The sequence below is a fragment of the Falco cherrug genome, chromosome 6 (genome assembly GCF_023634085.1).
Source record: "Falco cherrug isolate bFalChe1 chromosome 6, bFalChe1.pri, whole genome shotgun sequence".
NCBI lineage: Eukaryota > Metazoa > Chordata > Aves > Falconiformes > Falconidae > Falco > Falco cherrug.
In genome coordinates, this window is record NC_073702.1 from 43658728 (window position 1) to 43674583 (window position 15856).

Genomic DNA, 15856 nt, shown 5'->3' on the forward strand with positions numbered 1-15856 from the left:
ATCTTTGCATATGCTACATTGTCTGCCTGTTAGTTATTTGCTTTGATGTTTAGGTGTAATTTTCCAGTTTTAGCCCAAATCTTACTTATTATCTTGTCACCTGAGAGCATTTCCAAACCTATCAAAAGTACCAAGCATAGAACTAGAATGAACAGTTCCTGAACTGAAGATATAGGAGGGATTGTATCAGGATATTTTTCTGAGTAGGTCAGAATGACAGAAATTATTCTATCCATTATTTTCTTCTATAGGAAGGTTCATTTCTCCTGATACCCTGGCCTATTTAGAATTTGATGGGTTATTTTAGGTGAGTTTGGGATTTGGTTTCTTTGTTGTTGCTATTCCTCATTTATATTTTCGCAGCTGGAGTTAGCAAGTTTGGGCAAGAAAATTCAATTAACCTTTTTGTTATTCATGCTGTAATCCTTGGATCGGATCAGTCTGTGGCATTTATGACAGGGACAATATCATATCAGACAATGGTGATGTGTATATGAAACGCTATCTATATGGTCTGTCAGATCTTTGTATGCCAGCAGTAGTTTATGCCCATGCATATTGCATTTAGCTTCAGATTAGCCCCAGTGTTCCCACAGCTCCATGTGGAAAACTTCTTTGTGGATGAGTGAACAGACCATACCATTGTATCAATATTCAAAAGAGCTTTTCTACCTCAGCAAAATACAAACACCACATACAACACCTAAACACAGCAGAGATCACCAGATCTGAAATTTCCTAGGTTTTTTAGCTTTTCTGTGCCAGTGCAAGAATGTCACACAAATAGGTAAAAAGATTTGTGATACAATGTTACCATATCATATGAACAAATCAACTTCACAAGATGGAATAAATCAATATTCCTTCTTAGAAGGCAGCACCCTTCCTCATACTTTATTTTCAAAATCTGTGAGGTTCTTTGAGCAATTGGCTCTCACCAGCTCCTAGTTACTATCATCATGAGTACAGATGCCTGTAGTTATGTTTGCCTGACACATAATTTCCTGTTTTGAACACCCTACAGCTTCATCACACCTTAACCGTTTGTTTAGATACAACTCTTTTTCTGTCCCAGGCTCAGTTCATGGTTTCAAGCTTTTTTCAAAATGAGATTAGAAAACTTGAAGCATTTTTTGAAGGTTTATTTCTTCTATGCAGAATCTTTTCTTTGAAGAGCTTTTATGCAGAAATGTGAAGCAGACCTTTATCAGAAGGGCACAAATATAGTCACTTAACTGACTGCACTACCTCTGGGGAAAATGATATTGATGTAGCTCTGCAAAATCAACAGTATGTGCTCTCTATACTGTCATGAAGAACATGCTGGTAAAATTGCTGAACTTCTTACTTTCATTGAGTACTTCCCATTTCCTTTCTCAATAGTAATCATATCACTCAGATTTCCAGAAAGACTGGAAAAGGTGTGAGGGATGCAGTAGTCAATACCACATCCTTCTCTGGGCCTATGCAAGGGGCAAATAATTTTGAGCTCTTGTCTGTTCTAGGGTAACTGCCTACTTTTAGCTTATGGCAGGTATGAAGAAACTTACCTCTCTAGGACAAAAAATTTGTGTGGGGCTCTGACCATAAAAAGATATGTAACAGTGGGCAGGAGAAATGGACCTCTGATATATGGAGAAATGCTGAGGTTCATTAGCTAACAGAAACACTGTGTTTCACTTTACCTTAACTAGACTTGGACACAGACCTATATAAGTCCGTCTAGTTCAAAAATTCCAGTAGCTGTCCTGGCTTCAGACGTGGCAATTCTATCAACTCCAATGCTTTGAGTAAATTATCAAATGCATAAAGCAAAGACTTCAGACTTGTATATAAAGGAACCTTTTGTCCAATTTATGTGGTTGTTTTGGAGTATGGCTTCGTGGGTTGTTGTTTTGGCCAGTTACATCCCAGTGCTTTGCTCAGCATTACTGTTTTCCATTCTGCCTTCCAGTATAGCATACCTCACTGCTGGTCTGGTATTATGGCTATGGAAAAAGGTAACTTCAGCTGTCTCAGACTCATTGGAGTAACAATATGCCTGTGGCCAGCTGGCTAATGTTCTGGCTCACCTCACAAATAACTTGTTCATATGACACCACCTATTTGGTCACATCATTTTCCAATATACCAGAGAGCTTGCTCTTATGTTAAGAAGAATTAATTTTCTTATCTGCAGAGTGTTTTCATGGCTTCTGTAAATGCTGCCCTATATGTGTGAAATCCAGCTGCCTCCATGGTCCTCACTCTCTTAGAGCTTCACAACTTTTGTCAAATCCACTTCTTTTGGGATAACAATTTTTAGCTTGGACATAGACCAGAACTGTTACAGTTGTACGTATGTGAATGAGTGGATGGGGGGAGGTATTCCAGCACTGAACTTGCCCTTAATCAAAGCAGATTTATTTTTTATTAAGAACAAGAAGGAAAGGATGAAGAACTTATGCACATCTCCATGTACCAAGTGTAGTTAGAGTTAGACTGCATTTTTCCACTTAAATTTCAAGCCGCATATCAAAGCTGCAAACGTTGTACTACAACTTGTCATATGCAAGACTGTGCAAAAGCTTTTAGTCTGCATACTTTATTCTTTGACAGATAACTGATAGAAAAGGGAAAAGTCTTATAAGAAAACATAAGAATGGCTTTCAACCTAAAATCACGTCCCTGAAATTGCCAACCCCTGATTGATATTGCATTAATGCCATTCTGTACCTTGTAATATATTTTAGCAAAAATGAAAACTGTGCAGGCTCAAAAATTCCATTAAGGGAATGTGAGGTTTTAGTAATCTTTTATTCCCCTTCCGGAATTCATTTTCCAGCCCAGAGTAACTTACTTTGTATCAGTCTAATACAAGGTCACACTAAAATTCGAGTAGGTTCTTCTTTCTAGGAAGAGGCATGTACATTCCTGCTCAGTTTTACTCCTGTCTGTTGAGTCTATATTATAAAGTGCCAGGCTCTTTTTACTTCTTGATATCCTGATTCTTCATAGTCCTGAAAACATTTTTTTTTTTTATGTTCTCCCTTCATAAGGACTGAGATATGAGAGGGAACTGTTTCCTAGTGAATTTTAAATTTACACCTTTTCTAAGCAACACCTCAATTAATAGCTGATTAAGAATCAATAGAGCTGCCTCCTGCTAGGAGCTCCACGGAATTCAATGGCAAGAGCCCCTTTTCCCACGTGATTCGTCGGAGCTCTGCAATGGCACTGACATTGTCAGTGGCAAGACTGAGGTCTAAATACAGCTGTAAATGTGCACTTCTTTAAATTACCTTTAACTAGAGAAATTCCAAAGACTCAGTTAAGACAGACAGACATCTAGAGTGTAATTCTAGCACCTCTCTCCTCTGTGAAGTGCAGAGGTTGAAATTTTGCATGTTTGAACCTCAGAATGGAAAAGAAATAAATGGATGTCTCTCTTTGGCCACAACTAAGCATCCCAGTTTTATTTATGGCTCATAGTTTGCTTACCTTTCATTCCTAAAGAACATACAGATTAGCAACAGTTCTTATAAACAAAAGATATTTTTTTTCTCCAGAGGCAGACAATCCAGTTGAGAAAAACAAGGCAGTAACTCCCAGGCCTGGCAAACAGAAGATGCTTTTCAACACTCAGAAGGTGATTTTTAGCTCCAGTGCTGATTTCTGGTTCTCAGCCCTCTTTCTCTTGTCCTTTTTTAAACAGCACCCCACCCCCCCTTCTCATCTGAAGAGGCCAGGCTGTAGGTCCAGCCTCTTTTGTAGTTCTTCTTCTCTGTGCACTCTCCAATATTACTTCTCCCATTCTTGCTTATTTCCTACTAAGAAATCACCACAGTTAATCACTGCTTTGCACAAGCTACACTATGTAGGTTAAAGAGAGAACAGTACAACTAGCAGTAAGGGATTCACTCACACCAGGTCCAACAAATGAAAGGCAATGATGGAGGCAGGGAAGCTGTTTATTGTAGCAATGTTTTATGCTTCCGTTACATTAGCCTTGGGAAGTTCTCTCCTAGTTGCCTGGGGTGAGGAGGGAAATTTTGTGCCCGAGCTGCAAATTTTTCCTGACAGTCTCACTGGGCTGGGTAATAGAAATAGTTGAACGAGTGCTTACAGTTAACTTATGGCATACTGGTTCAGTTAGTTTGAGCATTTCTACTGATTACTTCAAGTTCCCAGCAGAAGCTACACTGCAACCAGCCTGTATGTAGGCACCAAGTGAATGTTTAAGGCATCTTGAAAAATGGCTAAAAACCACACCATCCATCCAGTGCGTACATGTGCATCTTTAGCAGAGCTGGCTGTCTTTGATGTGTGGTTCTTCTGGACACACAACCTTTTACCCACAGTTTTGTGTAAGCAGTTCAGCTGATTGGTAATGGTGTGGCAATCAGAGCTGTCATTTCCCATGATTCTGCTGAAAATCCTACAGGTACGCAAATCCTAAGGGTTGATATGAATATTTATGGAGGCAAAAGGAAAAGGTCAAATTAATTTTTTATCCTTCGTGTTGTAGGACAGTGACTCATCTTCTCTTTTTTTCACTTGCAGGTATGACATCATGAACCTGCAGTACATCGAGCCCAACCGCTATGACTATGTCCTCATTGGGACCTGGCATGAGGGAGTGCTCAACATCGATGACTACAGGATTCAGATGAATAAGAGTGGGATGGTCCGATCGGTGTGCAGTGAGCCTTGTTTGAAGGGCCAGATTAAGGTTTGCCTCAGACTCTAACTTTCTGCTATAGAAATTGAATCATCAGTGTTTTTTTCCCTAAACCCAAGCAAGCTTCTTTTAAGCCAAGGGGTAGGACTTCCTTTTCTTCAGGAAAGCCAAAATTATAGAAATACTCCTAGATTTACATCTTACTCTTACAATCCCACATACAGGCCTATGTTTTCTAAAATTGCCCTTTGTAGAGATGCAGAATCTTCTAGTGTGACAGGATTTGAATTTCACCTTATGTGAGAAAGCACAGAATTTTCATTTAGTCATTGCCTACAACATTCAGTGGCTGTGATTCACTTGGGGGCTGATCCTGAAAATAACGTGACCCATGGGAATGCAGTATTTTGTTCCAGCAATAACACCTGCAAGAAAAAGGGGAAAAAATGCCTATTTGTGTCTCGTGTTCACAACAGGAGGTATGGAAACACAAATGAAATCACTCTGTGTTTACCAAACAGTAGCACTTGTACCAAGCTACAAATAATTTGCCACCTGCCATGTCTGGATGACATAAAGACATGTTTCACCAGTATCAAAATTGTATGGATACAGTAAGTTTAAAATGGCAAGAAGCCCATTCAGTAAAATCACCTTAGAGCAGACCTTCCTTTCTAATTTCATGTAATAAGCACACTTGCAGCTTTTTAATTCTATATTGCTAATCTAAGCAATGTGATTGATGATTTGGCAAAGGAGTAGTGACATATTCCAACAGTCTTGGAGGGGAAACATTATCGTTATTTACTACCCTCCAAAACATCTCTTCCCTGTTTTTGAGATTGTGCAGTTTGTGTATGTGTGTGTATATGTAAACACCATGCATACAAAATGCCAGCTTCGGCTGCCATTGAAGTCTATTGGAATCTCTCCACAGACTGCAGGAGGAAATGTTAACAAGAAAAGCCCACAAAGCCAGCATTCAATAAAACAAATATTTTGTGTTTCACTACTACACTTAGCTCTGCATATAGATGGATAGGAAGATCCTGGAGAGAAGGCTTGATTCCTCCTTTCTGGTAAACAGAGCTAGAGCCTTTGTTGGAACCCCATGAGCTGGAGAAATCCTTAATCTTTCTTTTAGCCTCAGCATAATGGAACTAGGAATCAAGACAAGAAAACCAGCTTTTCAACATTGGATCATTAAATTTAGCAGCTTCACAGCAGAGAAAGATACAGCTTTCAGGGACATTTCTCTCCAAAAGAGCAATATGGTCACTGCATATTGGTTTTATTTTCTACTAGGACCCATTACATCTTTTAAGCAGTATATTTTTTAATTTGCTCTTATTTGAATTTCTGTTTACACTAGTGTAATGAGCTCCAAAGAGACTTCCATGTAAATTGGTATTTATGTGTCTGTGTGCACTTGTGTGTGTATATTTATATATCTATCTATGCATGAATCACTCTTTGTTCTAACCTTTGACTTTGTTTATGGTTTTTGGTATGCAACAGATATTAAGCGTGGGCTGAGCTACTTGTCCTGACCTGAACCATCTCTCAGATTAAGCCTTTTCTCAAGCCTGACTGAAAATATAACACTCACCATGCCTCTGTACCAAAGAGAAAAAATGTTTTGTACTTTTAACTCAGACTTGCTACCCCCAAAATTAAATAGAATTCTCCCAGAGATTATCCTTGAATTCCTAAGCACAAACTTTAATATGTAGGGGTAGTACAGAATCAGGATTCATGTTTTCTAGTTGTTTGAAATGTGCCATACACAGGGATCCTGTCATATTTTAAACAATGCAGGTGGTATCTGTTTGCTGGTTGTCTGTGCTGTCTTATAGAGGATCATAGCTGAGGATGTATTTTGCATTACAGGTGATCAGGAAAGGAGAAGTGAGTTGCTGCTGGATTTGCACTGCTTGCAAGGAGAATGAATTTGTTCAGGATGAATTCACATGTAAAGCCTGTGAGCTTGGCTGGTGGCCAAATGCTGACCTGACAGGTAGGGATGTGTCCCTCCAAATGCATTCCCATTTTACGTGGTGTAAGAAGAATGGTGTGTGGTGGAGAGTAAGATGGCAGTATGAAGAGATATTAAAGGCAAATATTTAAACGCACATCCCCATGCAGCTTAGGGTACATTATAAACTGTTTTATCTTTTGGCTCAGCTCAACAGCACTGGCAATAAAGATGGCACAATTTCTACGAAGAAATGACATTGTCTGTTCCTCCTCTTCAGTTAGCATAAGCACTGATAAAGCTGTTAAGACTGCTAATGAATTCAGCAGCATTTGCTGCAATTTTAGCAGTGATTATCACAAAAACGCAGTGCATCCTTGTCAGATTGACTTGATACTCTTTCTGATTGTTCTACCATGCAATTAGTAATACTTTATCTGGGATTTCAGAGGCCATTCAACAACTGATTACCAGACTTTTGTTCGGTATAAAGATCATTCTTACTGCACCTGCAAGCAAGAGGAATGTAAACAAAATCCTAAGAAAGGCTGGCAGAAGAAAGGGAAACAGCTAGAAGTGGTCTCCCCTGTGTATATGCTTTGGATGAGTGACATCTTTCTGCTATTTTGTACCTGTCAGAGTCAACCTCCACAACTGCTCAGGGCTTTGCAGTAACCATTACCCCAAGAAAATAGATTTAATGCACTGAGAAACACCACCCTGACCTTGGGGGTTGCTTTGCATCACTGTAGAAGGCTACTGGAACTTCTGCCCCATGCCGCATCTGCAAATCTTGGCTGACAGTATTCAGCAGGGCATCTGGCTACCTAGCTGAAGATCAAATGGGCAATTTATCACATCTTTGTCCTTTAACATGACTGGCTGGGAACTAGATGTTGCTTCAGCATTTAACACATAGATGAAGTACTCAAACCTTAATTAAATATTTCCAAGACATACTGTTCAGCTAGCCACTGAACTGAGGTGAGCTTTCAGACGATTTAGAGAGGGAAGGCTGCCCACTTCTTCAGCTAAAAATATATTATTAATCACAATAAACTGGGAAATTTGATCCATTGTTTATCTTAGTTTTCTATGGAAAATAAGCTACAGCCACGTCCCAGATGGGTGTGTATCTGTCTATATCTCATACCTCTCATCCCAACACCCCCCCTTACCTCTTGCTGTGCAACTGAACCTACTTCAAACAGATTTGTCAGGGTACAGAAATCTCAATGATCATTCAGTGCCTTCAAGTTTCATACAAGTTGGTTATACGAAGAGGAATTCTTGAAAAACCCTGGTAAGGCCCCTGATTGTGGAAAAACCTCTTGTATTACTAGACACCAGAAAATCTACAGCATCTTTCATAAATATCCTGACCATTGGAAAAGCTCATATTCAGCTCTCACCTCCTAGGACACCAGTGTCTGCTAATTTTAAAGGAGATATCTATAGACAACTGGGTTCTGTTAGTCTTGGAGCTTTGCAGAATTGTTTGTATCTACTGTTCAGGGAAGAAAACTGGGGCTTCTTTTTAATCAATAAGGCAGAACAAGAACATAGTGAGAGATCAATGTGCACTTGAGCAAATATGGTTCAGTGCTACCAGCTGCCCAAAACAGCTCAAAAGGGGGCATGTCAAAATGACAGGCACTGCTGAAAGGAGCTGAGGAAAGCATCAGTGCTGGAAGAAATCTCAGGGGCATGTTACAATCTATTAACTTTTAATGAAATCAGTAGATGACCTGCTGATTTGTGTTTCTTCTCAGCAAGGAGACTGGACTGCTGCTGTTCTAAAATCACAGTAGCATCAGCTAAATGACAGTGTAGCCATTGACTGATTTCCTAGAGAACATCAAAACGGCAATCTGCTCCTGCACAGCTTCTTCATTCTGTTTTATTCAGGAAAAAACTTTTTTTAACCCCTGCAATTCATTTACTTGAATAGCAGTACAAAGTTGTGAAGAGAAGCTGATGCCATACAAACCTTTAGAAAAGGGAGATTTATAGATAAACTCTGGTTCCTGAATTTTGTGGGATTCACTATTGGTACCATTTAATCTGGAGTTACCTTTCTTGCCAGGATTTCTCCCATCAAATGTTTTTTTATAGCTTGCCTTTGTGTGTTGCGTTCATACCCTGACAGTCACCATACTATTGACGCAGACATTAACATCTCACGTTTCAGCTAATTTTTCCCTTTTCCTTAAATATTTGACGTTAAACATGTATGCAGTTTTAGTCCCATTTTCCATCACAGATGAAGGCTCTAAAATGCTTAGTCCCTTTAAGAAATGTGAAGCACATACTAACCTGTTTCCTAAGACATGCTTTTCAAGGTGCTCATTCTTTCTGTTTGAAATCAGTCTCTGTTGCTCAGCAATTCTTTCCTGACATTTTAATGTTATTTTTAAATGTACAAATTTTTTATAGATTGCTTCCCCTAAACATGTGTTCAGTGAAGTGGAGTCAGCAGGCACAAAGGATTTCTCACCACAGATGATAAAAATCTGACCTGACAAATAGTCACTAAACCCAGTATCTTAAGGCCTTGTGCCAAGAAGAGATATCTTTTATAGTATCAGAATCTAATATAAGAAGAATGAATGTGAAGCTAGTAAACCCAATTTACATAAATAATCTTAAATAAGCAATAAAACGGGGTAGGACAGGAAGTTATATAGAGTTATTATGAAAGGAATAATAAAAGTTTGGGACCATCAGTTACCTGGGATGTGTTAATGGCCTCAGAAAACATCCTGGATTGTCTTATTGGCCTTGCAGTATGAATATATTTTTTTTAAATAATTACAAAAATCAATTAGCCTTCTGCCCTAGGAAATGATTCATGGTTAAAGTACAGGGGAAATAGTAGAAGAAACCTAACAAATAGCTTTTTACTAGAAACTGAGCTGTGAATCTTTTGCCACTAATTCTCTGATTTTTTTGAAGTGTGGGTTAGCTGTTGGGTTTTTTGTGGATTTTTGTGTTGGATTTTTTTTTTCAGCCTCTAAGTACACCATTTCCTGAGTATCCTCCCCCAGTCTCAACAAGGTTCCCTAGCCCACTTTCTCCTAGCTGGGAAATGACCCACCTTCACAGGCGCTGACAACCAACAACTGTTTGCTGATACAAGCAGTGCAGGCAGCTTTTTACAATGTTTGTAGCATATGTGGCTCTTGGGGCTTGCTAGTGCGCAGGAATTACACTAATTTAATGAAACAGATTTCTAAGACCTTACACAGAATAAGCTTAAAGCTTAAACTACCATGCTGAATCAGGGCTAAGGCTCTGAAAATATTGTTTAAGATGGAATAATATGAGTAAAGCTTGAAGTTACTAAGCTTAAAACTTAACCCCTTCCAGCAACCACAGACTGGCTTCTTGTTTAAGAAGAGCTCTGCATGTATTAATCAATGAGCAGGAAATTCTGATTCTTAGTCTTTTATTAAACCAAAGAAAGAGCCAACTTCCACTCAGGGCTGCTGCAGTCAATGGCCAGAGGTTCTCACTTCCAATAAAAAGCTTTTTCTTCTTATTTCATTATAAAAATGCCAGTTGGAAGAAGAGGTTTCCTCACCTATCTGCATCTTGAACAGACCACTTTGAGCACAGAATTCCTTTCCTTTACAAAATATGACCTTCAGTTGCACATGCTAGCATTTCTGTTGGGTTTGATGTTACAGACAGCTGTAACATCATTACCTGTAGTTAAGTAGTCAGCTTTACCTGTAGTTAAGTCAGCAGGGTACTCAGAGATTTGTCTCTTTGGAGTACAGAATTATAAGACATTTTTTCAGTTTACATGACATTGGCAGACATTAAAAGTTTGAGTGGAAATTTTCCATGTCAGGACTTTGCCTCGGGCTGATTTTTTTTTTTAATTTCAACAAAAAACTTTTTTTTTTCTTCTATTTCTAAAAATGAGGTTACAGTAAAACTGTTCAACCCTAATCCATACCTCTGCTTACTTCTATATTTGGAAGGAAGGACTTTACATTTTGGTAGAGGTATCAGCTGGTAATTGTGTGTCACCCTGTGGAAAATGCATGCAAATTGAGGTAAACTGTGGGTCTCAGAAGCTTTTAATTCATAGAACTTGGTTTCTGTAGATATACTCCATACTGAGGAGGAAGGGGCTTTTGTTCATCACAATATCAGGGCCCTTGTTAAGATTTAGCAGCAAAACAGAGGAAAAAAATGCCTCTTTCACAAGCTTGCTGACAACGCTGCTTTTTCCCTGCTCTTAACTGCATCCAACAACCCAGACAGGCAGCAGTGACAAGCTGGACCAGCAGTGTGAGTGATGGAGACATCTAGGTGGAGAGGGGGCTGGCTAGGAAGGAGAACTGAGATGGGGACAGTGAGGGACTGGGAGGAAAGGTACCTGAAAGGTCGAGAAAAGGCACAAAAGGTGATCTGAGTCCAAGGGAAACTGGACGAGGACAAAAACAAGAACTAGAAGAGGCCATGGATATTTACCCTGGGATACAGAAACACACTAAAAGCATTTTGGCACTGCCAAGAACAGAAATTAGGAAATTTCAGAATGAAGGTTTTCAGTAACTCAATTTCACAACTGTACCATCCTATTAACACAGAGGATTTTGTCTTCTTGGTAATGTTTATTGCTGGTATTTACATCTTCAGCACAGTGAGGAAGGTAGCCAGAGACTCCTTTAAATTGAGTGTGGGAGAGAGCAGTTAAGTACCATCTGAACTGATTCCTATGTTTGCACATCTGTACCAGTCATAAAAGAGACTCTTTCCAGTTATTTTTTGAAGGCATGCATATTTCATGGGCTTGGCTTTTCCATAAGAATTAAATTACGTTATTTAGAGGAAAAACAATAAGCAGAGGGTTTGATAAAACAAGAATAAGGTAACGTTAAGGGCAAAAGAAAAGCAGAAATACACTGAGAACATACAGTGTCTATGGTGCAGTTCCATTACAACTTTGGATTTTGTCACATGAAGGCGGGGGAGGGGTGGAATCTTCTCAGCCCCGGGTGTCTGATCTGTCTCACAGTGCCCCAGGAAAGCCGAGACCCTTGTGCCCGACCAGTCTGTCAGCGTCCCGTTACAGGGACCCTTCACTGAACAGTCCCGCTGGGTCGGAGGGCAACTCGACTGCCTTGTTCAGGGAAACACCCCAGCTGCATCAGGGGGACCCTCAGCGGGTCCTCCCGCTTTACCTGAATGTGTTACCCACCGCTGGCAGCTGCTAGCGCCCGCAAAGGGCTAACGGTAACAGGTTACGGAATAACACTCTTTATCAATATAAAATCATGACAAATTAAGGTTAGTGATCACCGGTGACAGGGACTGTCTGCAAAAACAAGCTTGAAATTATATACAACTAAATTATAATCACTAATAGCAGTTAGCATGAGTTAGTTATTCAACATGCACACAATAGGTGTCCCTATGGGGGAGCAGACAGGTTCAGCCCGTCGACTGATCCCAGAAGTTACGATGGAGTCTTCCCTAACTTCTCGCCTCATCTGTCCACTTATACTCCATTGCATATTCATTTTTCATACACAGGATTGGTTACAAGTTTTTCGCTTCTGATGCAAATCAGTACACATCCTCAGATAGCACTGCTGAAGTTCTCTGCTAACTGCGCATGCTGCTCAAGTGGGGTTTTGCCCTCTTCTGGGGGGGCTATTTGAGCTGGAGGTTATGATCTCACTACCACAATTATATTTGTCTCATTTTCATCTAATTTTCTGTTGATGTCAGTGCATTGCAACACCTTATCATCCTGTTTCTTCTCATAGCCAGAACTTTCCTCACTTGAAGGCTCCTTTCTGTGTAACTTAGGTAATGGTGTCCTTTTCACTATCTGTCCTTTGTTTCTCATCCTCCCCAAGGCTGACTACCTTGATTAGAAGTCCCTTCATAACAACTTTAGAGAGTGAGTCAGCTTGACCTAACTTTATGAACACTGAATCAGAGTTGGGTAATCTGGAGGTTTAGGCAACAATTCCCCCCCGCCTCCCCCTTTGGACTTATTTCAGTCCAGGACTAACCCATTTCCAGCACATTTAGGTGGTGCTTGGGTGACTCTAGTCACACATATTGTTGTTACCAACTGGTAACACGTGCCCAGTGAGGTGTGGTAGTGCCTTGGAAGCAGGTAAATTTGAGATGGAGGTGTGCGTTGGTATTATAATGAGATTATTTCATCTGAGGAAAGTAATTCTGCCACAATGGCTGGCTCAGCCACGGACATCTCATGGATTCTGCATGTGACAGCTGCTATGCAGTTTCAGCTGTGGGTGCCATCAGGTTCCCACCCCTGCAGGGAGCACAGCAGAGCCTGGCCGTGGGGTCTCCACTCCGCTCCACCCTCCATCACTCCCACCAGCATGTGCTGAGCTGGCAGGGTGTGTTGCTTAGGGAGCTGTGGCGATGCAGATTCTGTGCACACCAACCATCCCGAAGGTGATAGCTGTATTTTACCCTAAAAAGCTTTCTGTAATACTACGCTTCTGTTAGCACCCAATTTTCTCTAATTCCCCCCCTCAAGGTGATTTTCCCACAGATTTATTGTCATTTTTCTGCCCATAGATCTCTAATTAATTTATATTATTTATAAAATCACCCTCACAAAAATGTCGTGGTTCAAGTTATAGTGGTTTTGATATAGGTTAAAATAAGGTCGGTCAAAAAGCTAACTATTTTGATTTGTAACAATCCTTTCCCTTCTGAAATAAAGGGATGGTGCTGAGTTTTCTGGGTTCTGTTCCCAGCTCTGTCTCTGATATGCTGGGCTTGTCATCTCAAGAAAAATATTCAGAAAATTTCCAAATCTCATTTCTTTTTGTAGTGTCATGAGCAAATGTTTGCAACACACAAAACTGATGGTTGTTTTTTGAACATGTTTAATCCAAACTTTTCCATGCTGCAGTTCACTCCTTTGTAAGATGGTTGCAATAAACCATGGCATGTAGGCATAAACTGATGTTTGAATTATATTGGGATCCAGAAAAAAAGACCTTTCTTCAGGCAGCTACCTTTCTAACACTCTTGTTTCTTTTCTGTACACTGCAGGCTGCGAACCCATCCCTGTAAAGTACCTCCAGTGGAGCAATATAGAGTCTATTGTGGCTGTGGTCTTTTCCTGCCTGGGGATCCTGGTCACCATGTTTGTCACCCTTATCTTTGTGCTCTACAGGGACACCCCTGTTGTCAAATCCTCCAGCCGGGAGCTCTGCTACATTATCCTTGCTGGCATCTTTCTGGGTTATGTCTGCCCTTTCACCCTTATAGCTAAACCCACCACGACATCCTGCTACCTCCAGCGCCTTCTGGTGGGTCTCTCCTCTGCCATGTGCTATTCTGCCCTTGTGACCAAAACCAACCGCATTGCACGCATCTTGGCAGGCAGCAAAAAGAAGATCTGTACCCGCAAGCCACGCTTCATGAGCGCATGGGCCCAAGTAGTCATCGCCTCCGTTTTGATCAGTGTGCAGCTGACACTGGTGATCACGCTGATCATCCTGGAGCCCCCAATGCCCATCCTCTCCTACCCCAGCATTAAGGAAGTTTACCTTATCTGCAACACCAGCAACCTAGGCGTCGTGGCTCCTGTGGGCTACAATGGACTCCTCATCATGAGCTGCACGTACTATGCCTTCAAGACTCGCAATGTGCCTGCCAATTTCAATGAGGCCAAGTACATTGCATTCACCATGTACACCACTTGTATCATCTGGCTGGCCTTTGTGCCTATCTATTTTGGCAGCAACTACAAGATCATCACCACCTGTTTTGCAGTGAGCCTGAGCGTGACAGTGGCGCTGGGGTGCATGTTCACTCCTAAGATGTACATCATCATAGCCAAGCCTGAGAGGAATGTCCGCAGTGCCTTCACCACCTCAGACGTGGTGCGTATGCATGTCGGGGATGGCAAGGCACCTTGCAAGTCCAACACTTTCCTCAACATATTCCGGAGAAAGAAGCCAGGGGCTGGAAATCCAAAGTAAGTGGTTAAATGCAGGTACACATCTATCTGTATATGTCCCTCTCTTTGTCATCCTCTCTTGGTTGACCATAGTCTGCTCGATAGTAAGGTATGTAACAGTTTTTCAACTCATGTGTAGCAGAAAAGATGGAAACGATCTTTTAGATCTAAGCCTTAGATGGATATGGACATGTCGCTGCTCATTTTCTCTCCTGCTCTAAAGGCAGCCGTGTACACAGCTCCCTCTACCTCTGGGGCAGGTCAGGCAGTGGCAGAGTAACCAAGCTCCATTTGCAGCTTCTCCCATCTCTCCGTGCATGTGATGGGGATCTCACGCACCTACGTGCATTTACTCTGCGTTATGTTCAAACTGAGGTGATACTGTAGCCTTTGGGGAAAGGGGACCAGAAATCTATGTCTGAGTGGTTGTAAATCACATGTACTTGTCTAAGGCTGCTGGGATGTGTGCGTGAAAGTTGGGGATTGAACATCAGTTTTTAAGGTAATGTTTTGTGACAGTCCTCATAATTGTGATCCGAAAGCACCCTTCATACTATTCCTGTGCTCTATTTAATATTCAGAAATATGAGCAATACTCTTAATCATCGTTAGTGTAAACTTGTCCATGTTCTCAAACCCAGTGTTGGTGTTAAAGCTGCAGAAGTCAACTGATGGCGAAAATGAACTTGCATCTACATCTATTGAACCTGTTATTTTCCTTGCTAATAATTATAAGCAACCCAGCTGCAGCAGAGGGAGAGAGAGAACTGTTACTTCAAACAGCATTTTCCTGTGAGCAGCTGTCTGAACATTTGCATTCTTCATTATCTTATTGCTTTTTAATCTTTAAAGAAGCACCATAGGGCTAGACATGAGCTTAGATTATTTTTGTCCCAATTAAAAAAAAATTACAGAATAATAATGAACCAGTGAAGTCTACATTTCTGAGCTTCCTGATAGAATTAAAATTCAGTTAATTTCCACTATTTGGGATCTGTAAGTTTCTCTGAGTCACTCCAGTTGGTTTGTGTAAGAACTGTTTTCATATGTTGTGGAGATGGAAGGGCTAAGGATGGAGGCAATACTGCAGAAAACCCATGCTCTGGTCAATTTTGCCTTTATGCTACTTCCATACTTTTTATTTTGTTGCCAGACAGGGAGTCAGAAGAGAAGGGAACGGAGATGTAAGTAACCCAAATACACAGCGCAGTGTGCCACAGAGGCCATGATAAGACTGCCAGCTCCT

General features: G+C 40.8%; 1 protein-coding gene across 2 annotated transcripts in view; it reads left to right on the top strand.

The window, feature by feature from the left end:
• GRM1 (glutamate metabotropic receptor 1) overlaps positions 1–15856 on the top strand; it is a 197681-nt gene that overhangs the window by 152065 nt on the left and 29760 nt on the right. For both annotated transcript variants that reach the window (XM_055714871.1, XM_055714872.1), the window contains exons 5-7: positions 4543–4711; positions 6551–6677; positions 13698–14628. In XM_055714871.1, the coding sequence (XP_055570846.1) occupies positions 4543–4711; positions 6551–6677; positions 13698–14628 (1227 nt within the window). The remainder of the gene's footprint in view (positions 1–4542; positions 4712–6550; positions 6678–13697; positions 14629–15856) is intronic.